The sequence below is a fragment of the Megalops cyprinoides genome, chromosome 1 (genome assembly GCF_013368585.1).
Source record: "Megalops cyprinoides isolate fMegCyp1 chromosome 1, fMegCyp1.pri, whole genome shotgun sequence".
Taxonomy (NCBI): Eukaryota; Metazoa; Chordata; class Actinopteri; order Elopiformes; family Megalopidae; genus Megalops; species Megalops cyprinoides.
Window position 1 is genome coordinate 62,956,793 of NC_050583.1, and position 24,048 is coordinate 62,980,840.

At 51.2% G+C, this 24,048-nt stretch overlaps 1 protein-coding gene across 1 annotated transcript in view; it reads right to left on the minus strand.

The window, feature by feature from the left end:
* Positions 1-1,613: 1,613 nt before the first annotated feature.
* The window catches only part of LOC118791166 (E3 ubiquitin-protein ligase pellino homolog 1), a 35,990-nt gene continuing 13,555 nt past the window's right edge, over positions 1,614-24,048 (minus strand). Inside the window, exons 2-7 of the mRNA XM_036548451.1 lie at positions 11,910-12,117; positions 9,035-9,164; positions 7,908-8,009; positions 7,107-7,304; positions 6,649-6,837; positions 1,614-2,280 (exon numbers count right to left, since the gene is read on the minus strand). Coding sequence (XP_036404344.1) covers positions 1,714-2,280; positions 6,649-6,837; positions 7,107-7,304; positions 7,908-8,009; positions 9,035-9,164; positions 11,910-11,989 — 1,266 coding nt within the window. The 5' untranslated portion in view covers positions 11,990-12,117 and the 3' untranslated portion in view covers positions 1,614-1,713. The remainder of the gene's footprint in view (positions 2,281-6,648; positions 6,838-7,106; positions 7,305-7,907; positions 8,010-9,034; positions 9,165-11,909; positions 12,118-24,048) is intronic.

Sequence of the window (24,048 nt, forward strand, 5' to 3'; positions counted from 1 at the left end):
TGGTACCCTCAGATTTTCAATAAAGACACAGCTGTTGCGATGTGACAGTATTTTTGAAAAAAAAAAAACGTGACCAGGCTGTGGCCTTTCCCTGAGGTAACACTACTGCCCTGGAGCTTTTTTTTGTCTTGTACAGTGGATGACAACCTCTGGAACATGTGCAGGTGCGCGTACACCCATAATCACACAAACTGCTGGGAACTGTGCTTGGCCAACAGCACAGCATGAAAAATGAGCACACAGAGAAATGTGAAGTTCCCCATTCTAGAACGCTTGTGATGGATGAGGTTCTGACTTGTGCTGTGCCAAAACTGCTTTTTGGCTAAAGAGGCCCGCCTAACTAAGTGAACATTGAGGATCACATTCTGGTAGACGGACAGGCTACATTTTAAAATTTCAGTCTTCAATATGGGGTTTTGAAGTCCATTTAAAACAGGCAGATATTTTGAAACTGAAGACCAATGAGAAGATGGCCTCATACAATCACAAGCCTTTGAACTTCAAATTCTTCTAGGAGATGACAAAATGTCTAATTATGCACATGAAAATATGTGTGGGGGGGAAAGAGATAATAAATTAAAATGCCAGTCTGGGTTTTACTGTACAGTTTGGCAGCACCAGTGTCAGTTCTAGGCAGAAGGGAAAGAGCCTGGGCTTCTGTGAGTCAGGTCTCACACAAAGGGCCACATTCAAGAACTCAAACTGGGCTTTCGGTTTGGGACCTGCGCTTCACAGGGTGACAGCAGAGGCAGCTGTCTCGAACAAGGGCTTACATTTCATGGGGAGGGAGGGGTGCTTGAAGTTGGGCAAAAAAAAAAAAAAAGGCGACTTTCCAGATGAACCCTGATCCCATTGTTCCAAATGCAATAACGATACAGTAATGCCGTGAGAGACATTCATTATAAATACATACATATTACAAAAGCCAGCACACTGCATGAAGGAAATACCACATTTCCTTTAACAAAAAAAAGTATTAACTGGTTAGAGATGCTGAAAAGATGCTTGTGAACCCAAAAAAAGCAAAAACGAAAGACAAGAGCTAAGTCCCAAAACGCGGCTACCTTCTTATCACTTTACAATACAGATTAGCATGTTTACTGTATTCAAATAAAAATGAATATTCAAGTTAAGTATACCATACAGGATAGTATTTATTAAGAAACAAGACTGTAAATGGCTTCCTATAAACTAATGTAGTTTGCATTTCGAAGTGGTATCTTTATTTATTAAGCATAAATATTTCTCCTCTCTGCTCAGGTTGTGTTATGTTCAGTTTGGAAAAAAATGCACACAAACACACACGCACACACAACACACTGTTTCGTATGATGTATAAATGGATATTGCATCAATAAGAGAGTGTTAAAATCTTAAATCATAACACATTAGTAAATAAAATACTTCTTTGATTTCTTCACCAAAAAACACCCGAGTAATGTCTTTGTGTGCGGGTGCGTGGGCTTTTGTTGTTTGTTTCTTTATCCTTTCCCGTGAAAATATAGTCATCTTTGTTTCTTTGTAAATAAAAAATAGCACTCACTAAAAAGGTCACTTAAAAATCAGAAAGGAAAAAAAAATAGTCTGAAATTCTCTTAAAGGAAAAGTGTGGAAAAAAAAAAGCAAAAAAGGTTTAAGGAAGGAAGGAAACCAGCTTATACCTTTAGTCATAAGCATAGCTGAGGGGTAAGAGAGTGGCCGAACGGTAGGGGCCTAGTCCACGGGTCCCTGGAATATGAGTCTGATGTAGCCCTGCTCGCCGCTCAGCTGCTGGGCGCAGAAGGGGCAGGCGGCGTGGAAGGTGTGCGTGCCGTGCGGCAGCGGGATCTGGCTCCAGTAGCCCACCGTCTTTTCCGAGCACACGTGGCCGCAGGGGCTGAAGGCGTGGGTGGGCGGCCCAGCGTCCAGGTAGAAGCCGGCCTCGCAGCCCAGCCACAGGGGCACGTAGGGGCCCCGCGCCCGGCACATGGGGCACTCGCGCTCCTTGCCCTCGCGCTCCTCGCGGTTGCCCCAGTTGTGGTAGCCGTGCACGTGGCCGCAGTGCAGGTAGACCCAGGGCTGCTTCTCGTCCACCACCTCCTTGCGCCGCATGCTGGGGAAGGCCAGCGTGTTGAAGCCCACGGGGCACTGGGGCCGGGCGGCGTTGATCTCCTGCCGCAGCGCCTCCAGGTGCTTGACGGTGGGGGTGCGGGAGAGCCCCTCCGCCGTGCGCCAGAGCAGCGTCGCCCCGCACAGGTCGATCAGCGAGCCGTCCACCAGCTCCTGCGTCTCGTTCTCCACCTGGGCGTGGGAGCGAAGAGGTGAGGCCAGGGACAACCATGTGGGCACACTGCTTTATAGGACTTTAGCAGTTGTTTTACAAGTGACAAAAACATCAGGATGTATAAACCCAGGCAGAAAAGGCAAGGCACACTGGTTTGTAATGCTTAAAAGTGCTTGTAATGCCTATCATTTTCCTGTAGATGGCAAACTATCCAATTCTTTTTTTTTTTCCCCCTCCATGGTATTCGTTCAGGGGTGTGTGTTGTGGGTGTTGACGTCTGCGTACAGCTGTGAGGGTGATAACTCAAAGCGGCTTTTCTGGTGAGAGAGGGTGTGATTAGCGTGATTGGTTATGCTGCGTTTTCCAGCGTGGTATGAGGAATGTGGGAGTTGGGCTGCATTTTCTCCGGGGCAGAGCTTATGTCCATAAACTCTACAGTAGGTGAGATGAGTTCATGACCCAACAGAGACTCCATCCCTCCAACCCCTTGTCTGTTCCTCACTGTCTCGGTCTCCAGGGTGTGGGATAATCCAGGAAGACCTGGATCACTGCCTTTATTTCAGTGTCTGTAATGCAGCTGGCCAGACCACACAGATTTCACATAATTGTTTTTCTGTGCCCCCCCCCTCCCCCTCAAAGTAATGGTTTTTATCTCATCAGAACGACATAAAATTGTCTGAGAATATGCGGACTGACGCACTGTCGCTGGGTGGTCAAACACACGACCGACAGCTTCCAGAAAAGCCATCTGAGGAAGCCAAGAGGTCTGCGAGGAGAGGAAACTGGCTGGAAGCTTGTACTCTTTACCTCAAGATATTTCCAGGGTGTGTTATCAGTGTCATGTCAATGACACGTGCCAAAGAGACAAAGCATTCCAAGCATTTCAAGCAAACTCACCCAGAGTTCACAGCACACACCAATATAAAGCCATTGTTCTCTCGACAGGCTTTGATCACAGTACAGTACGCAGCAAATGTGACGTGTGATCTGTACTGTTGTGACAATGATTCCCCAAAATTTCCAGTTGTGACTAATGTATGACTAAGTAACTGTGCGCTACTTTTCTGGGCTGTTAGAGCGGGTGAAGTGTTAACAGGCTGGGCAGGGCTGATGCTTAGGGGAAAAAACACTGCAAACAAGAGGGTCAACCACATACACAGGTGAGTGAAACCCACATAAGACAAAATCAAATGCAGACTCTCGTTAGTACAGAGAGACCAATCCCAGCAGCAGCTGGACTGCAGCTGAAATAAAAAGAAAAGGTATCCTCAACTGAAAATTCTCCTAAATAACAAGAGTTCACCCCAGTCGTCATGACAGGACACTGCTTAGACACAGCCATGGATTGCACTGCCTTTTTACTGTGATGGTCTACTGCTATAATCTGACCGCACTATCATAACAAATGTATTACCACACGCAGCCATAATGCTGTAAACATCGACTTTAATGCTGATAAACTAAGACTTTGATGGGCAAGGACACACTGAGAAGGAGATGAAATGGCTGGAGCCAGAGTGAATCTAGCTGAAAAGGCAATTGAGGACATTGACTGACTCATCCTCCATAATTTGACTTCCACTGCCAGGTGTCTATTCCACCATTGTTTTCTGCTGGAAACCCTGGTCAAAGGTCAATGAAACAAGCATCATCAAGCTCAGCTGAGCCGTCCATTCCAGTCAGTGTCTTTGGGAGTGTCTTTGGATAATCAGACCCTTTCCCCTGGTCAGGGCTGTCCCATACTCCCCTTCCAGCTTGAAAAGAAGCCTAAATACAGCAGTCGACTGGCTTGCTCTCAGATCAACATTTATGCAGTGTTTCAGAGCTCATCACGAGGAATTCAGCAACTGAAAAAAACTCTGTTCATTCAATGTCTTTAATAATCCGTTAAGTAGTAGGATTTTAAAGGTTAATTAAAAAGCAAAGCAAATTTCTCGCATCAAAGCAAGTCATTTGCATGAAAAGGAACTTGTGATTTCTTGTTAACGATTCATGCAGCTCAAGTGTATTAACACCACAAACTATTCTTGACTTTCACTGACACCTCTACACAATCTCTTTGACACATTTTTAAAAGTGATGAATCAGAGACAGACTTTAATTAAAGAACAAGCTTTGCTTTTCCTAATAGAGTTTAGCAAATATCAAACTACACTTGTGGTCAATATCAAAATAAACCACTAAATAACATTACAAATGATGGTCTTCCCTTGCATGACATCTCCAAATGGATGGCCTCCAACCACCTAAAGTTAAACCTGGACAAGACCGATCTACTGCTTATCCCGGCCAAGCTCTCTCCTCTTCAAGAGCTCTCCGTTACTGCTGATGGCACCACAGTAACTTCCTCTACATCTGTGAAGACCCTGGGTGTCACCCTCCACAACAGGCTGGACTTCAACGAATACATCTCGCAGACAACACGCTCCTGTCGATTCCTTCTCTTCAACATCAGGAGGATTCGCCCTTTTCTGACCACCTACTCACCCCAGCTGCTTGTCCAGGCCACTGTGCTCTCCCGCCTTGGACTATTGCAATGCCTTCCTTGCAAGCCTCCTTGCAACTCCTTCACTCCAACCCTTCAGATGTGGGCTGAAGACACACCTCTTCAGCCTCTACCTGGACTGACACCCTTGCCATTTGACCTTGTAAATCTAAGATTCTTGGCTCATACTTGTAGCACTCTCTCTTACGTTGTATTTGTAGCACGTTTTTGCCTAGGTAGTATAGCAGCACTTTATTGTCCCAGTGACTGTATTTGATATACGCAACCTTAGATCAGATTAGTTCTGTCTACACCGACCTTGTGCTCAGCTTCAGCACTATCTGCATTGTATGACCTGTACACATCTTGCCCTTGTGCCTGTTTGCCCACTATATGCACTTTTGTACGTCACTTTGGATAAAAGCGTCTGCTAAACGAATAAATGTAAACGTAAAATGCATGAGGGGTCGACCAGGCGCTCAACTGGACAGGCCAACTTGCCTCCCTTGGGAAAGGATGGTACGAGTCATAAGCACAGGAAAAAAGGTGATACCATTTGAAAGAGCAAGTTAGCGCTGGGAATTTGTGGACTCTTGCCTGTCCCAGAGAGAGAGGGGCTCTGAGTCGGGCATGTGGAATTGAGTCATCTCTGCTGTCCCAGATCTGGCTGCCAGCGGGGACGTGCAGATGCCTTTTTATCAGCGCTTCCCCAGCAGAACGTGGTCTTTCCTCAACGCGGAGAGGCACCGCCGTGCCAGCTGTAACGGGCCTGGCTGTTTTACGCTGCCCGCGAGCATGGAGATTAGCCGGGCACCCTGCACCTCTCCAGCCGCCCTATTCAATCCGCTTCACACGTCAAACACAAAGGCAATGAGTAAGCGGCGCCACGTCCGCTCCCGGCGGGGGGGGGGGGGGTGGGGTGCGGTCACGTGGCTCTGGCCGGCCCTGCCCCGCTCCGCAACGCCTCACCCACCTGACCCCGCCTCCCTGCTCCCAGCGCACCGATACAGCAGGAGGGAACGCGCGGAAATGGCGGGGTTCAGCCGCGGGTCAGTGTGCGATGCCTACAGCCCTACATTCGTGAGACTGCGCTGCAGAATCTGTGTTTCAGGAGGTAAACGAGGACAGTGCTTCCCCAGGATGGAAAAGTGGGTCACGGCGAGGCTGTAATTACCATGAAGCGCAGAGAGCTCGTATAAAGCGGAGGGCTTTTTTTTTTTACTCCATAAAGATTTTACTGGATCGCACAGCGGTGGTGTCAGGAGAGATTATCGCAAGGTGGCCTTCAGAGAATGTGCTCATCGGCGGCAATCACCGGCTAATGCATTTCACTGATCCGTGGCAGATAATTTCACGAAACAACACTGTATCCTTCCAGCTCAATCACCCCCCCCCCCCCCAAACCTTCCTCCCAACTCCAGAAGCCAGTCTTGATTAGAGCATCTCTATTTTTGACCAGAGTACCACTGCCCAGGAGAGGAGGAGGAGGACGACCAAGAAACCAGAGGCCGGCTCACTCTTAACCTTCAATATCCCCAGGGGCTCAGATTTGAGGATTAATCTTCACTTCAGACATAATGAAGGTGTGGGGGGAAAAAAAAAAAAAAGATGACTCATTCTGAACACAAAATTGGATCACATACGTAATGGGCACCTAAGGCGGAAGGACAACCAAAGATCCCTGTGGCCTGTAAGGGTTTTATCTGTTAATCCCAATTTTATTATCTGAGCCCAAATGAATTTAGCGTTAAGAAACATGGTGCTGAGTGTTAGGACAGCACCTCTTTGGGAGTTATGTCTAAGCACTAGTTACATTCCTTGAGTCCGTCGTGTTAGGTGGGAAGGTGAGGTGAGGGGGGCGGTGTGAAATACATGCCGGGCTTTGTGTGCAGATACCCACCATCTTGCCCCTCTGCTGAGCGGAGCGCGTCTCCCGCAGGGTGAACACGTTGCCGCACACCGAGATCTCCCGCCACACGCCGGGCTTGGAGTCCTCAGTGAAGCCGTGCCGGGGGTGCATCACAAGCACGCCGTTGGTCGTCAGCCCGTCCATCTGTCCGTCTGACGTCTTCCACTTCGCCGCCTTTTCCTGTGGGCGCCGGGGGTGGGGGTTATTAGCTGGGGGATAGGGCCTCTCTGTCATCACCGAAACATCTGCATTTTATGCTCCCCAATTCTGCTGCTGGCTTCCATCAAAGCATACCTGGCCTCTTCCACGTCCAAGCCTCCCCCTCTGGCCACCTGCCCGGTATACCTCCACTCCCCACTCCTCCACTCCACCTCTCCTCCAAATCCTTCATTCCCCCCACCACGTCCCCCCCGGCGCGCGTGTGTGTCTGCCCCGCCCCCCGGCCTCACCCCCAGGAAGATGTTCTTGGAGGAGTCGAAGCCGGCGGCGTAGATGCGGGCGGTGTGGGGCGGGCTGCGCTGGCACATGATGCGGCAGGCGAAGCGCGAGATGGTGCTCTGCACCGTCTGCGTGTCGGCGTTGCTCTGGCTCCCGGGCACCGTGTCCGTCACCACGAAGTCGATGGGGCTCTCCGTGGAGCGCCCGATCTGCGTCAGAGAGGGGAGAGCCTCGTCACCGCCGTTACCGCCACTGCCCCCACCCCCCGCCGACACGCCGGGGTCAATAAAGCACCACGGGGGAGAGAGGAGAGGAGACAGAGAGCAGGGGAAAAAACGCCAGCGGGAAGGCGATGGTTTTGAGGAGGGTGACTGATTTATTACAGTTGTCACTTTGTCATAAAGGGATAATGGGGTAATTGCGCAAGCTTTGGCAGAACGGTTTCTATTCTGGCCAATGGGTAACGCTCAGCAGATGAAGCGGGGAGAAGCAAGCAGACAAAGACAAAGCAGCAGAGGGATAGGGGTGAGAGTCACAGTCACGGCCGTCGCAGTCGTAATTGTTACTTAGCCGAATAAATGGGATAATTGCATGGCATTTGAAAATACTGTAACCGGTCTGGCGGATGAAGCGCGCTGAATTAGAGGGAGAGGAGGCAGCAGAGCGGAAGAATGACAGATGAGGGCAGAGGATACGGATCTGGGCACACTGAGAGGAGAGGAGAGGAGAGGAGAGGAGAGGAGAGGAGGAGAGGAGAGGAGAGGAGAGGAGAGGAGAGGAGAGGAGAGGAGACGGGCGGCGGCCTACTGTACCTGGAACATGTCGGTATTGCTGTCGTGCGTGTACTCCACCACCACTGTTTGTGCTCGGGACAGAGTGTAGGAGATACTGTGCTGGTCCTTGTTGCTTATAGCCTGCAGGTGACAGGAAGATTATCAGAATGGGGGAGGGGGGCGCGACAAACCCTCTTCCCGCAAGAAACGAAAATCCCTTTCGGCGGTGGTACACAGCTTGCATCTGGTGCGCCGTGCCTCGCGCCCCACCACCCATCCCCCACCACTACCCCCCCAAAACCCCGTTCCCGGGTGTCTACACCCTGTCGACAGCAACACCAGCGCGCTGGCAGAAAATAGAAGCCAGCTGGTAAGGCCGCTGTTATGAATTACAGCGATTTTGAGCTCAGCGCCTCTGGGGGGGGGGGGGGGGGGGGGAGTGGGGGTGGGGGGGAGCATGGAGAGCCACAGAGAAGCCATTCATGTGCTCAAACCGTCACCAGATGTGTGAAAACAAGGGCGCTGGCTGCAGGCGCCCGCGGAGGCCGACACCCCGGGCATCTGCCACGCCCTGCCGGGAGGCTGGCGCAGAGACGCGCCGGGGGGAACGCGGCACGTCCGTCGCCGCTGCGTGAACGCATTCTGCCAAAATCCGATTTAGCACGAGCATTTAAAAAATATGACCCCCTTGACATTTCAGAAATTCAACAACCAAATCACGACCTCTTAATTCAGATAGCATATTTTAGGCTTTTATTTTTTTTTCCCCTTTGGCGTGCTCTTTGTGGAAAGTTCCTTGGAGTTGGAAAAGTGATCGCTCACTTCCAAGGAGCTTGTAGGTTGTGAGTAAGAAAGGGAACAGCTGACAGTTCAGTCAGAGACGTAACAAAGCTCTCCTGTTTCTCACGGTAGCTGCCAATCTGACCCTGTAACAGCCCTGTGTTTGTAAAAGCACTGCAATTTGTATTTCTTATGCTACCTTGTGTTGATCCTGCTGGGATATGAGCCACGTGGGCAAAGCCTTATGCCTACGAGTGCACTCCGCCCCCAACAGCTGATACTGGATCAGCTTGTCTATCCGTAGTCATAACCCCAGAACGTTATATGAAAACAGCTTGCCCTGATCCAGGGTCAGCGCATTTGTGCCGCAATCTGCGGACGCTTACCTTGGCGGCCTGTGGCGTGCAGGCGACGTGCACCGTGCTGGGCTTCACCCCGTTGGCCTTCGGTCTCTTGCACAGAGCAAAGCGGCTTTTGCGCCTCCCTCTGTCCCCATTCGGCAAAGAGCCATTGTACCTGCACACAATCACCACCAGACATTACTGTCACCGTCACAGGTGCACAACCACAACAGGACACTACCGTCTGAACACCATAACAGACACACAGTCATAGCTTCTCTGCCCTTCAACAGAGGTCAAGCGGTGCTGTATTAACATCAAACATCTAACTGTGTTGCAGTTACATTTTGACTATGAAACGTAACTAAGTAAACACCAGCACAATGTTTAATCGTTCACAGGGACGATAATGTGAATAAACGGCATAAATAATGCGGATACGGCTTATCTGCCGGCTTCCATAAGGACAAAGACATTCCGCAAACAATGGGGTCGCTTCAGTAAGCGCGCGAGCAGATCTGTTGTTGTTTACGTTCGCGGCTCACGCTAAACGGCTTCCGATCCTCTTACGCTAAGGCGGCCGCTTCAAGGCTGCGCACGGCCCCGGGCCAGCATCGCGTGCGTGACGGAGAGAGTGGCCGGGGGGGGAGGGACCCTGCCCACAGACACAAAGGTGACGCGGGCCGGGGGAGCGGAGCAGAGCAGCGGCGCCCGTCACAGCTTCTCCCAGACGATTCGGGGGCATGAACTCTCTGTGAGCTGAGGTAGATCCAGTCTTTGGCATGCGCGTTCGGAGTCGCCGTCTGCTTATGGACTTGCAAGGCTGGGGCCGCTCCCCCTTCACTCTGGATGGGGGATAAGTTGGTGTGGTGAGAGTGAACTAAGACGGAGTCATGTACAGGACAGCTGTGTGTCGCGCTTGTGGGCGGGTCACGCGTTTGTCATCGCTCAGATGATCGGCAGGACAGGAGGAGGGAAGGGACCGGCAACGGCGATAACGTGGCCCACGTCCCGTGCCTGGAAGACCTGCGGTTGGACCGGCTCCGTCCTCTTTCGGGCCGCGCGTCCCCTCTCTCTCCCCTTCACGCCGGCTCTCTCGCCTGGACCCTGGCCTGCCCCAGTGCCAGTCCTCCACTGTGCTGCACAGCGTGGAATTTCCTGCTCCAACCCAGCCAGCACCACAGCGTCTGACCTGGTGCACTCCATCAACAGCCCTTGTTCCCTTTGTTATCAACCGGTGTACTTTACAAGCAGGCAGATACCAGCAGCGCACTGATAAATTGTCTTTATCTGTATCAGACTTGGTTTCCAAGTTTATGATCCTCAGGTGCAATGCTTGTAAATTACTTATTTGCATAAATGAAATAAAACTGAGCGTCCAGCAATAATCAGATTCTATAGCCAACAGAGTAAATGTATACGTTCACCTGCACAAAACGGTCAAGGTCAGTGGGGCAGCTGACCCAAAATGTTTGGGTTGTGTATTTCTCAGTTACTCCACTTGGAACGCTTTAGTTACTTTGATGTTTGAAATTACAGGCGGCTAGACCTCTCTGCTGTGCCAAAAGGGGACGCTACAAGAGACTGTGATCTAATTCTTACTGCCCTGAGCCTAGAAATTCCAGGGGTTTTTTTTTCACAATTCTTTTGATGAGTCTGGGATCCAATCACATTTAACTGCTAATGCATTCCTGCTGGCAGGGTACATAACAAAAAAAATGCCAACATGGGCTGAAAGAATGTTTCTTTTTTGTTTTTTCCTTACAAGAATACGCGTAACTTCAGAGCTAAGCCAGCTAAGGAGACGGGAATTTCTGAGGAGCCTTTACGACAAGTTCCTCCATGTCTGCATTCCTTCTCCCCACCGGCTGGGAATGTCCTTCCACCTCAAGAAGAAAAGGAACAGCATTCCCTTCGACTGAACTTCACTGTCAGGTGCCCGGGGGGGGAGTCCGTCTGATCTACGTATCCCAGAATGCCCATCTGCACGGATGAAGGCAGAAAATCTATGCCTCACCTTTCTGTGCTCCACCCACACAGAGGCACGAAGGAGTACGTGAATAAGAGGGTGCACACACGGGATCGGCTTTAAGCCCTGATGAGATGCTGTGTGAAGAGGAAAGATGTTAAACTAAACTGAGCGCTTTCGCGATTACAGAGCGCGCTGCAAACCAATTTGGCTTCCACACGCCGTACATTACATTGATTTACAGTAAGAGGATTGCCTCCTCTGTATCTGTCCCGGAAGATTTATCTGCGCCGCTGAATATCTTAAGGAGAGAATGCAACGCCACAAACGCCACGCCGGCCCCCAGCTCGGCCCGCTTCCCTTATCCAAACCGCTGTTCGTTTCGCTCCCCAGAAAAGTGTTCCCTTTTTGGGGGGCAAAAACCCCACTCTTTATCACTCCCTTTGGAAATGTTCCAGTTTCTGTTGGTTTCGGTTAAGACTTGGGAAAGAGATGAACTCAAACATGAACTCATCCGCTCATACAGACAGCAGACGGTGTACAGAGCGCTGGCCCCATGCGGGGAAACCTCCCTCGCTTCCTGAGAGACGATCATCCCTTGAACCTCACAAGCAGTTTATCATGAATGGGATCAAGGCTTTAGATCATCCCAGACACGGGTGTCAAAAGCCTTCCAACAGCAGTGCTGTGCAAAGCGACAATGCCCTTTTCTTCATCGGTGCGGATAAGGCAGTGGTGACATTTACAACATTCATTTCAAAAATCCATGAGTTTGCCTTGCTGGCTGTAGCCCTCTACTGTCATGTCACTTTCATGTCAAATGTAGGTACTGAATCACAGTTGACCTCAATCTAATCACCCAGAGCTTGCTTTTTTTTGCCTGTCCTTAGTGGCTCTCCTTGAAGGAGACTAGCTGTGCCTTTTTTGTTTCTCTCAGTCAGGTCTGCTTACCCCAGTACAATGAGCTCCCCATACTTGACTGGCACTTTGGTCGAGGCTGTGGAGATGTTTTCTTGGTCGGGAGAGAACATTAGCGCGGCTGTCGAGGTGGGGGGGGGACGGGGGACGGGGGACGGGGGAGGGCCTTCCTCGATGAAAGCTCGTCAGTCCCGCTCTTCAGAGTCTTCTCATTCTTCCCTCCGCTTCACCGTCGCAAAACCTGAAAGAAGGCGAGAGCGCGGGTCAACAGAGGAACATTGCACCGATTTGCGCTTCGAGCCGCTGCCCCTACAGTCTGCCGAGCACGGCTAGCTGTTGACGTCTGGGACGTCGCCTCAGGTAAATGTCTTTGGGTGCAACCTGCCCCGGCCCTCTCTCTCTCTCTCTGTCCTCTCTCTCTCTCTCTCTCTCTCTCTCTCTCTCTCTCTCTCTCTGTCCTCGCTCTCTCTCCCTCTCGCTCTCTCTCTGTCCTCTCACTCTCTCTCTCTGTCCTCTCGCTCTCTCTCTCTGTCCTCTTGCTCTCTCTCTCTGTCCTCTTGCTCTCTCTCTCTCTCTCTGTCCTCTTGCTCTCTCTCTCTCTCTCTGTCCTCTCGCTCTCTCTCTCTCTCTCTGTCCTCTCGCTCTCTCTCTCTCTCTGTCCTCTCGCTCTAAGCGTCAGTGGGGAAAGCCCTGCAGACAGTCGCTTATTTAACTCCCTCCCTAATCTGATCTACAGCTCTGTACCGGACGGACAGGTCAAAGAGCGCTGCCAGTTCCCACCCCAGTCGTGTTCGATCTACACAAAGGGCTTAAAAGTACACTACGCAGGCTAATCCAGACACGCCAAATGTCACATTGCCCCCCCCCCCCCCCCTTCACCATTAATGTGCCATCTGGGTCAAGATGCCCTTGATCGTATGCCTGTCACCTCGCTCTCGGTGCGTGTGTGTGTGTGTGTGTGTGTGAGGGGACCTCAAATTAAATACAGTGGAATATTTACAGCAGATCAAGCTGTATCCAAAAACAAACAGTTGGACCATGGAAGTTTTCCAGGACAACATAACAAAAAAAAGAGAAAGAAAAACAGTTTTACTCACAAGTAATCAGAAACACATTGTAAAGTTAGGTCAGCTCTGTGAATCACTAGGTGAATCATTCAACCATGATAACTACCCAGCCTGTAGAAGGCTGATTCACTTGCTCTGTCCAGCTTGTATTCCTGTACTGTAAGTGATTCACCCATGGGATTTTACAGTTCAGAGGGTTCAGAAGACCGGGGCTGGAAAAAATGCACCAGCTCCTTCTGTCCTTCTGTCTTTCTGCTAAACTGCACGGTTTCATTAATATGGGGATGGCTTTGATGGCTGGGGAGGTGAAATGAGGGGTGCCCATCACTGATCTGGGGTCAGTGTATCAATTAGAGGGCTGACTTGAGCTTGAGTGTCCCCCTGATGAGCTCGTAATCCCAGCCTGCACCATATGGCTCTACAGCCCAATCCACTCAGCATCACGAGACACACACACACACACACACACACACACACACACACACACACACACACACACACACACGCAAACACAAAAATGAGCATAAACACACAAACATATACACATGCACATATACAGACACACATAGAACACAAACATGTACATACACACACTCCTGAGCCCAGGAGATACACCCTAAAAGTCTAATCAGTGCTACTAAACGCTACGAGGGCCCTTGCCCAAGTCATCCTGAAGGACATGCTCCTCTTGCGCTACAATGCTCTCCTCCACAGGAAAGCTAGTTGGCACAGGCTCTGTCACGGGGCAGGCCATGGGAATTGGCTAGCCCCCATCCACATCATTATACCACAAACTTGTACCAAGTGTAATCCAGTTTCCATATCTTTGTAGCAGGATAACCTCTAGCCTACCACTGCATCAGGCGGCTCTCTGGTCTCCACCCCCCCCCCCAGCTCCGTTCTCAATATCCCCATATCTCCATACCAGGCCCAGTGTTAGCCTATCGCTGTGTCCATCAAGCTGATCTCTGGTCTCCATGTCCCTGCACCAGGGCCCTGGCAGAGAGAAGGTAAATTATTCAACATCCGCACTGGAGGTTAAGGCAGACTCCTGTGCCTCTTCACCTTTTTTGCACTGATACAGAGCTAAATAATGTACGAGCGATATCCAACAGGGCGTCCATTTGCCAGCGAGAGAGTTGAGAGGGGGGAGCTAACACTGATCCGGGTGGATCATTACATACACTGGCATTTAGCAGACGCTCTTATCCAGAGCGACTTACATCGGTTACAGTTTTTTACATTTATACAGCTGGATATTTACTGAAGCAATTGTGGGTGAAGTACCTTGCCCAGTGGGCACTTGAACCGGCAACCTTTCGGTTACAAGTCCGGCTCCTTAACCACTGCGCCACAATGCCGCCCCGCAGGATCATGGCTCACAGAGGCGCAGGCCTCGTGTTTCTGCATGAAGCCACAGCCCTGCGTTCTAAACCACTGCAGTCCCTCCTTTCAAAATTTACCAGTACGGTGCGCGAGATCTCCCTACGGAGGACGAGTGTGTCGTCCCAGGAGACCCTTGCGGTCACAGGCGCGGCAGCTGCCGCTCTGCTGCCACCCCCACAGCACTGTGCCACGCTGCACCTGCCTCTCGGAACGGGCCGCTTGTCAGAGCTCCGCTGCGCTCTGCCCTGGGAGAGCTCTCCTCTTCAGGTGGCAGGCAGGTCTAAGGCCCGACTCCGGCGTGTTAGTCACCGCCGCACACGGTGACATTTCTCATCCAATCAGGAGCAGCGGAGATCGCCACAACCCGGCTCGCCTCCCGGACGTGGCCGCTCGCACCGAGAGAGGGGAGGAGAGGAGAGCGGCATCAGCGGCGACCGCGTCACCGATCCGCGGGAGAACGTGGCGTCCCTGCTCCATCGGAAAGGGTCGGGAGAACCGCGCGGTGCCTTCCGCGGGGGCACGACCCGACATACGCGGATACCGAAGCCTGGTGCCACCGCCGCGACATCGGTGACGCAGCTCTCGAGAGCCCGCTGCGCACTGCGTCACATGCGAATGGGGCATGTCACAGTGAACGCTGTAGGAAGCTTCCCCCAGAGTGGATCGTTATCCGGGTTATGCTCGCCTTCCTATCAGACCAGCTGAGCGAAACCGTGTCGCTGTAAAACTGCAAAATGCAAATACTCTCCCGGCAAACATCTCACGTGACACAAATACAAAAAGGTGGCACCTCGCCGTCCGATGGAATTCTGCTTGTGATGGTGGCTAAGGGGCGTGAGCCAAGAGGGGCCAGATAAGTGTCAAATTACCGTCTATCACGGTGCATATTTTACACACGCAGCCTAAATAAACAGGCCCAGTGCCCGCCTCTGGTCCGCACCGCCGCCTCCTCAAACTCCATGCCACTAATGTGCTCGTTTCCATCACGTCCAGCATCAGGACCAAAACACCGCCAGCAGCGAGGTGAAGAATGGGACTGGCTTCACCGCCTATGGTCACTATGGTCGCCTATGCCACTCCCCATTATGCTTCTGTGATCTATGACAGAATGGAATGCGTTGATCGGCCGTACTAGAGCGCTGATTGGCTGTTCTCTTTGGCCAGTCCCCTTGAGGCACTCGGTGAGATCTCCCTCAGGTTTCCCCGCAGTGCCGCTGTGCTCTCAGCCGCGTGCCCACTTGGGCCAGTGTGAAAAGCCTCTGCTGGGGCGTGGCCGGGGAGGGCGGGGGAGGAGCCCGCCGCCTCCATGCCGGCAGCAGCCTGCCTCGTCACGCTCAGTTGCACTGGAGCCATACTGTCGGGGGGGCGGGTGCACATTTAGGCCACCCTGCACAGCGCCGGCAGGTCTCTCAGAGGGTGCCAAGGTTAATGAGGAACAGGGGTGCCGATGCGAAACGGGCCAGTGACCCCACCGCGTGAACTGAGCGCGTCCCAGCTCCAGACGATGACTCAACGTCCCACAACTCCTAGGGAGGAAATCTCGCTCTCCCTCGGCGCTCTCCCACAGGGGGGCTCTCTCGCCCTCCTGCTGGCAAAGGAAGCTGGCCAAAATAGCACGGCCGTGTCTAAGAATGGCAAAGGGAAGGAGGAGTTTCTCGTCACCCATAAGCGGCATCTCGTGGTTCCGGAAGCTTGGAGAGTGCCGGCTGCTCCTGAGAGCGGGCTTCCCACAGGGTCTGCAACTCACTCAACCCCAGAGAGGAGAGCTCCTGGCATAAATCAATAAACGAAACGCACAGTAACAGACACAGAATACAAATACAGGGCATGAAGCCTGCGAGTGTTTCCGAGCTACTGTGTTCAAGGCTGGTGGAATGACATGGGAAATACCTTGCCTTCTGAAAGAGCACCCTGCTTTGGGTCGTGTTGCACCGGCGGCTCGGTTCTCGAGGAAGGCTGTTCCTGTGCAATACGGACCAGGCGCTCTCCGGGGCTCTAGCTGCTTACCGACCAGAAAGTCACGACAGCAGTCAGTCAGACGCACACGCAAACAGGCCAGGACTTCTCTCTGCCCTCCCTGTATGTCACGTCGTTACTGATTCTTAACCGCCTGTGACCTCCAGCCTCCTCAGGCCGTTGCCATGGTCACGCTGCTGTTTATGTGTGTGTGTGTGAGTGAGAGTGCGTGCCTGTTTCAGCCTGTGAGTGAGTGAGTGCGTGTGTCTGTGAGAGCACGCGCCTGTGTGTGTGTGTGTGTGTAAGTATGCGTGACTCTGAGCTGGCCCGCAGAGACAGACGGAGGGCCGTGATTCACCTGGCGGAGCGCGGGCAGTCAGGGCGGGGTGACTGGCTCAGGGGGGCAGGAACACAGAGAGGGATGCAAGTAGCCCAACTCACTCCGCCACCAAACGACTTTAACCATCTGTTACCACCTTGCGAGACTCAAGGGACCCTGACATGAGATGCTGATGGTGATGTCGGTTAGTTTTGTCTTTCTTCAAGCGCACGGCCGCCACAGATGGGGTAAGTACAGTGTGTCCCCACACGTCACTGGGACACACTTGACTGGACTGACAAAAGGCAGGTGGTGACATGGCCCTGGTGTCATGGCAAACTCCACATGACAGAAAGGACAAGATTCTCCCCCAGACACAAGATTCTGTGTGTCTTTTGGTGGTATGCAAACAGAAGTCTGATACAAGGCCACAGCAAGTTTGCTACAGGAACAGGTATCACAAAAGGACTATCAAACCAGGGGATCTGACGTCAGCCACGTGTGAATCTGAATGTGCCAATTATCTACTCTGCGAAAAAATGGAGATGAGTAATGAATTTATCATCTTTTTATTGTTCACAAATGTCGTGTTTGTGTCATGACCCCTTCTCCGTCAGTTTCACCCCCGTGGAGCCATCCTCCTGGTGACTGACTGATGTCACACGTATCTGATAGAAAATATGGATTATGTTCCGTCTGACTACCGAGATCAAATGCACCCAGCAACCCAATCGTTTGCCCACGGCAGGGACGTCTGCGATATCGTTTTTCTTTTTAATGTTAGTGCCGCTGCGTGGCCCATGGTTCGAGAGGTCCTGTGCTCGAAAGCTCGGTGAGACAAGAGCACAAAAGGTCAGGCAAATTAGAGATTTTATCGAGGCTCAACATGAGAAACGGATAGAGGCAGGCGGAGATCAAAAGCCTGACCTGATTAGGAGCGGCAAAAACAACCACCTCGCAATTAACAATCTCGACATTTGATCAAAAAAAACAAAGTGACAACTGCTTTTCTTCTTTACTTTGTTCTCTACGATCACCCCCCCCCGCCCCCCCCGGGCCCGGGAGTTCGTTTAATCAGGACTCCCCCCAATGGAGTCGCTCTCAACGGAAAATAAAATACACCAACATTCACCTTTCAGTGCTGTAAAATGATCCAGAGGAATGCAAATTTCTGACTCTCATTGCCAAATGGACTCCCTGTTAGGTAATTCCTACAATACTGTACACACACTCATACTCTCCTCGTTCTGACTGCCTGGGCTGGATTAAATACATCACATTATATTATTGCCATTTAGCGAACACTCTTATCCAGAGCGACTTACATACAGTGAGCTGCAATTTTATCCATTTATACAGCTGGATATTCACTGAGGCAATTGTGGGTTAAGTACCTTGCCCAAGGGTACAACAGCAGTGGCCTAGCAGGGAATCAAAGCAGTAGCCTAGCAGTTCTAGCAGCCTAGCCCTGCTTCTCACCACTATGCCACTCTGCTGCCTATGCACGTTACAGGTAGTCCAGTTTGCTTCATGAAACAGGCAGCAGCGCTATGTGGACCAGGCAATAAGAATACCCATTCATGTGAAACAGCTTCCGCTTTTGACAACACCCAAAACCACCCTAGTCTAAATAAATCAAAGGATTCTAAAATTAAACCGCCCCAAAGCGGAGACCATTACGCGTTCTTAAGGGCCAAGCCCGGTTTAGCTCGAAGGTGTCGCCGCTTCATGGCTCCCTCTGCCCCGAGAACCCCAGACAGGAGGGAAGAGCCAATGTAGCCGTGTCATTGATCCGGCTGCTGCAGCTCTAACAGGAACTGCAAAACGAGCTCCTCAGACGGCCCTTCATCGAGGCCGCATCGGATAGCGAGCACCGAGCCTCCGCGCGTTTAAGGTTATGAGCTGCACTCGTAAACCTTCACTGCCCCGCCAAATAAACACCTGCTATTTTACTTTTCACACCGTAGCAGAGAGGATCTGAAAACGCACGCAAAAACGCATCCTCGGGAAATCAGCGTATTTTCTGAAGAAAAATAAGATGTCTGAGGTAAAAATCAAGCACGGAGCCGGCGATTTGTGTTTCTGCGCGCCGCGGCGAGTTCACGCGCTTTCACCCTCACCTTGAGAGCCAAATTCGCACAAAGTTTCCCTTCTTGTTTCTTACCCTACATTTTCTGCTTTGATGTCAGTCGCGATGTCGCGTAGGAGACGAGAAAAGCAAAAGTTGTTGAGATTCGCAGCTCAAAGTGACTGAGAGACGCCATTAGGCTGCGGTTGGAGCCTGGATTAAAACAAAGAGGTGGCCCCGTGCCAGAGACATCCCCACGTGCGATTACTGCGTGCCCCCGTGCTTCAGCAGGGAGGGAGCACACAGCACCTGGCTTTGTTTTTGTGGAGGCATACCGGGGGGGGGATGGAATCCGCTGTGGTCTGAGAAGAGGACAGCATAGCATGGTGGTTAAGGAGCAGGACTCGTAACCAAAAGGTTGCCAGTTTAACTCTCCGCTGCAGCACTGTTGCTGTTCCCTTGGGCAAGTGTACTTTATCCCACATTTGCCTGATTAAATATCTAGCCGTATAAATGGGTAACATTGTTTTAAAAAAAAAAAAAAACTGTAACCGATGTAAGTCGCTCTGGATAAGAGCAGTCTGCTAAAAGGCCAACGATAAAAGAGGACGGTTCAAACCCCACACCGTGGCCTCTGTCTGAGAGCGGCGGCCACACGCACCAGTGTGACTTCAAACGGGCTAACTGGGACGGCACGAGGCGGCGCGGAGCAGTGGTGGGAGGCAGCCGGCGTCGGTGGATGACTGAACTGTTTAAATGCCATTTCAGATGAGACACAAGAGGCCCCATCTGCGGTGCTTCTCAACATGAAACGACGACACCTTCGCAAGCAGGTCAAATCACTTGAGTGGAGCGAAGCGGTGCTAGATCAGTAGGTCTGTTTCAACACCACCCTTCTCCTGCTCAAAAGATAAACTAACTAAAGATTTTAAAAGGACGGTTAAGGGTAAATTTAATTAGGTACACATATTTTTCACAAGTCTCTTAAATGTTATTCTGGAAAGACAGTAAACCTAAATTGACCATAAATATTAAATACCCCAATGTAAAATATTCTCATACATTTACATTTATGTTTTTAGCAGACACGTTTATCCAAAGCGACGTACAGAAGTGCGTACAGTAAGTATAGCAACAGTACGGGGACAGGATGTGTACAGCTCCACGATGAGACTGTGCTCATAGCACAGTATTCCTCTTCTCAGCTAATAGTGATGATGAATACCACATACATCAATTTAAAATAAGCCCTCTATCACATCATAATATATTCCTATGTTTCTGCCCACTGTATCTGCAGACAAATTACCCATGATCACTTACAGCCCCGCGGACCCTGGTTTGACCACCTACCTTAATTCAGCGTCTCTACAGGATCGTCATCGTCTGGCCGTACCCTACACGTACCTGTTTAAGTACCCACGACTCTGACGTAGTTTTGAAACAGAACATGCACGTCGGACAGACAGCCGCGACACCGCCAGGGGAAAAGTGAGGAAAAGAAACGAAAACCTCTGCAGAGCACGTTAAAAAAGAACCTGTCTGAGAAAGTGGAAAATGGAAACTGAAACCCATAACTTCCCCTCCCCTTGGGGAGAGGATGATGAAGTTAACTATCAGGCACCATCTGAAAAACACTGTCGCGAAGCCTCCAATATGCCCTCCAGAGGCATCACACGAAAATGTAGTGACACTTCTATTCTGCAGAAGTTAATCTTCAATGTAATCTATGTACAGCGCTGGTGGATGAGTAAATTGTGAGTACAGAACTGCTTTCTTGTAAAACCTTGACCTTTTAACTTGGTGGTTATGAGAGGTGGTGCTGAGGCCGTGATGGGAGAGCTGGCAGAAGAAGCCCCTGCAGAGAGGCTGAACCAGCCAAGGGAGTCCTCTTCCTGTGGACACACTTCCTGTGGGGCATGACACACCGTGCAATGCCAGGCCCAAGTCGCATGCCAAGTCCCACGCACGGCAACTGCATGTCAGGGGCGAAACCAGCTGATCCCCTCTCCCATAGGACAACCACTCTTCGCAACACTTAGGATGGTGTTTGTTTTTTGTTCGTGTAAATCGCCGGCCTCCTTCGACAGCGCAACAGCGGATTGACCCCGAGGTTTCGCAGGTGAAATGTTAACAGGATCGCGTATGAGGAGCGGGGCTTGAAAGCACCCGAGGTCACGAGGTTTTCGCGGCGTGCTCTGCGGGCTAATTAACGCGACCCGACCGAAGCAGAGAGAGAGCGACGAGAGCATTTTAACAAGCCCCCCTTTCTTTGCCTTTTCTGACCCAGAGCGTGTGAGCGGTCACTGTTATCTTGGTAAGTGGGCCGTTAGATCAATAAATAATGGGCCCCTGAACTGGTGCCCGCTGGTGTGGAGGGAAGGCGCTGATTGCTAATGCGGCGCGCCACGCCAACGAGGGGGAGCGATATCTCCAACCCGGGAGGAGAATGCCGCCTCTGTTCTGGGGACGGAGGCGCGCCCCCACCCTCGGCCCAACCGGTGCCACGCGCCGACGGCCAACACTGCTCCACGGGAGGAAACAGAAACACATAGGCGTACCGGAGCTCCACACCCAAGCGCCAAAAACCTGAGGCCCTAGCGGTGCGAGCCAGTCCACTAGATGCAGGTTAGCACGCTGGGGTGAAGCCACCAACAGGCAGGTTCCTGTGTGACTCAAACCACAAGGCACCGGGAGTGCTTTTTCCATCCCTGATATGCATCTCGAAGTCGCGAAACAAAGTTGCTTTGCATTTCATTCAGACACTGAGATTGTATGTATAATGACACCTGCTTACTTGGTGGATTAAGCAAAGGGATTTGCTGGCGTGTTTAGCTATTAGTTTGCCTGCCCTCTGTCGTCACTCAGTCAGGTGAACTGAGAGGTGTTCTATGGGTGATGACCAACAAGACTGCCACTGGTACTGCCACAAGTTCGTAATGTTGTATATTCAAATTGTGTTAACAAATTTCAACATCAGCCTCTTTTGAAAAAGGTGTGCAAACCGCACAAGGGCAAAAAAGTAAGAATGTGTCAGCCCTCTATAGATAGACAGACTCACACTTGCTACCCTCAACCCCTCCTCCACGTTGTCATGTCAACAAGGCACACTTCGAACTGTACGCGTGAATATGCCCTTGATTAAAAAGTAACATTTGACCTTGCCACCAATTTCATTGGTGTGGTTTTAACCAACGGAATTGGTGGCAAAACACAATGGACATTGAACCTGCTCAAGGCCACCGTTCACAAACACATATTATGTCCTTTATGCTGTTTATGTAGTGTGTGAGGTACCAAGTACATCCAAGTACAAGCAAAATTCCATGTCAGGTGAAATTATTAATTAGAATACAGTGCACCAGCAAGACCTCAGAGACCTGACCAACACACTTAGGCAAAACAGAACTCTAACTAATGAGAAAACATGAATAAAACACAAAAAACTATACGGAAAACCTGCATGATACAAAAACAGCAATGCCATTAAAACCGAGTCACTGCCTTCAGCTTCTGAGAAAAGAGCTCTTCCTGGGGCAAACCCAGCTCGGGTTCTCTAGAGAAGCAGCTCTGATGGCAGATTATGTCCGGCGAGATTGATGGGAACACACAGCGCACACAGGAAGCGGCGGAGAACGCTAAACCCAGACACCTGGCTCTCGGCGCTCTTCTTTAGAGTAAACGGCGTGACAGGTTCCTCTCTACAGGAAATCAACTTTGTACAGAAAGTCAACCACGTCCCCCTCCCCCTCCCCTGACGTTTCCTGCGCGCGGTCACGGCGGCCGCACCGTAGCGTGCTCGTCTGGCTGAACGTACCTGAGGGGACCGCGCGGGGGGGCTCCGGCGTTAGTTAACCCTGCCTGTTTAGGTTCACCAAGTATTCCGTCTCAGGAGATGACTGAGCAGGCTACCCGACCTGTGAGGACCAGATGGGGTCGTCACCAAGACCGGGACGTCGCGGTCGACCGCAAGGGTGAACGCGGACCCAGTGAAATCAGAAACAGCGTGAACTGTGCGGGTTCTCCACAGTTCCTCATGGTGGTAAAGCTGGCCACTGGTGGCTGTGGTAAGGAGACAGCTTCGCAGCTGTCTTGAGTAACAGCCAACCACCCTGAATGGGCAGATTCTTCAACAATACAGCAGATGGCAAAGCCTATAATGACACTGTACATGGCAGTGGTAGAACTGGACGGCATTTCATCACACTGGACTGCGCACTGAGGCTCAACTGAAAACCCCTTCAGCGGTGAGTCCGCGTTGTGGTCTGACTGCCTGTGGCTCTCACTTTCCGGCCAGTTTAAATAGATCCCTCTGTGCTGGTGTCAGGACCAGGCCTCAGACTGAGCCACTTGAACAGCCACTCAGAATGGGCAAAGACCTGAGCAAATGAGATCAGGCTTTCCCTAGGCAAAAATCCAGCTAGTATGCTTTCCTGCGGCCAACTACAAAGAAAGACCACCAAACTCGCACACGTGTACTTTGGCGTCCCTGTATATTGTTACCCGAGACTCTTTCTCGAACTTGTTCACACAGCTTCGTCTGAGACCGGGCTGCGGTCGAATCCAACACAGCGCGCTTCACGTTTCAGCTGCAAGAACCCAACCCCCCGCCGTCCCTCCCAGCTGCTATAGCACGTGCTGTCCAAATGTGTGCTTTAATAACGTCCGACAACTCACAAGGGCCCTCTCTGACCGCCCCACCCCCACCCTCTACCCCCCCCCCCCCCCACCAACTCTTCGGGACAAAAACAACTCAAAACGTGTAACACCGTGTTCCCTGTGAAACGACTCCAATTTTCGCCCACGTGGACGAAGAGAGGAGCTGCGGGCGAGCAAAGGAAAAGACAGGAAAGTAAGAATGCGTCGTGTGTCAGGTTCGTTCTCCCACGACGGCTTCGCTTCAGGGGAAACGGCTGCGTTTTGGTGGTCTGCCGTCATGGGGCACCACGATTGTGCCGTCGAAAAGAGAGACACTTGAGACTCTAAATTTCGTATACGTGTGCAGACACACAAACATACATTATTTTCGTACTGTAAGCACAGTTTTAATCAGTGTTTAAACTGCTAGTGTCTGCAATACCACAGCAATGTGTTAAATGCAAGACACATGGGCTGGGAGAGTGAAACTAATTGGCTGATTTTTTAAAACCACAGCCGAAGCAGCCTGTGCGCAGCAGCTGGGAACCAAGTGTTAGAGCTTAACGTGAAGCCCCCCCCCGTTCCAAAGACTCCCAAAGATGTTTGGTATTAGTATCGTTTCGCTTAGCAACCCCTGAAGACTGGGGAAGCGTGGGGATCCACCTACTCCCCAAGGGCCCCTCTCAAATATTATTCATTACCTCTATATTTCACAACTTCTCCCCTTACTGTCTCTAG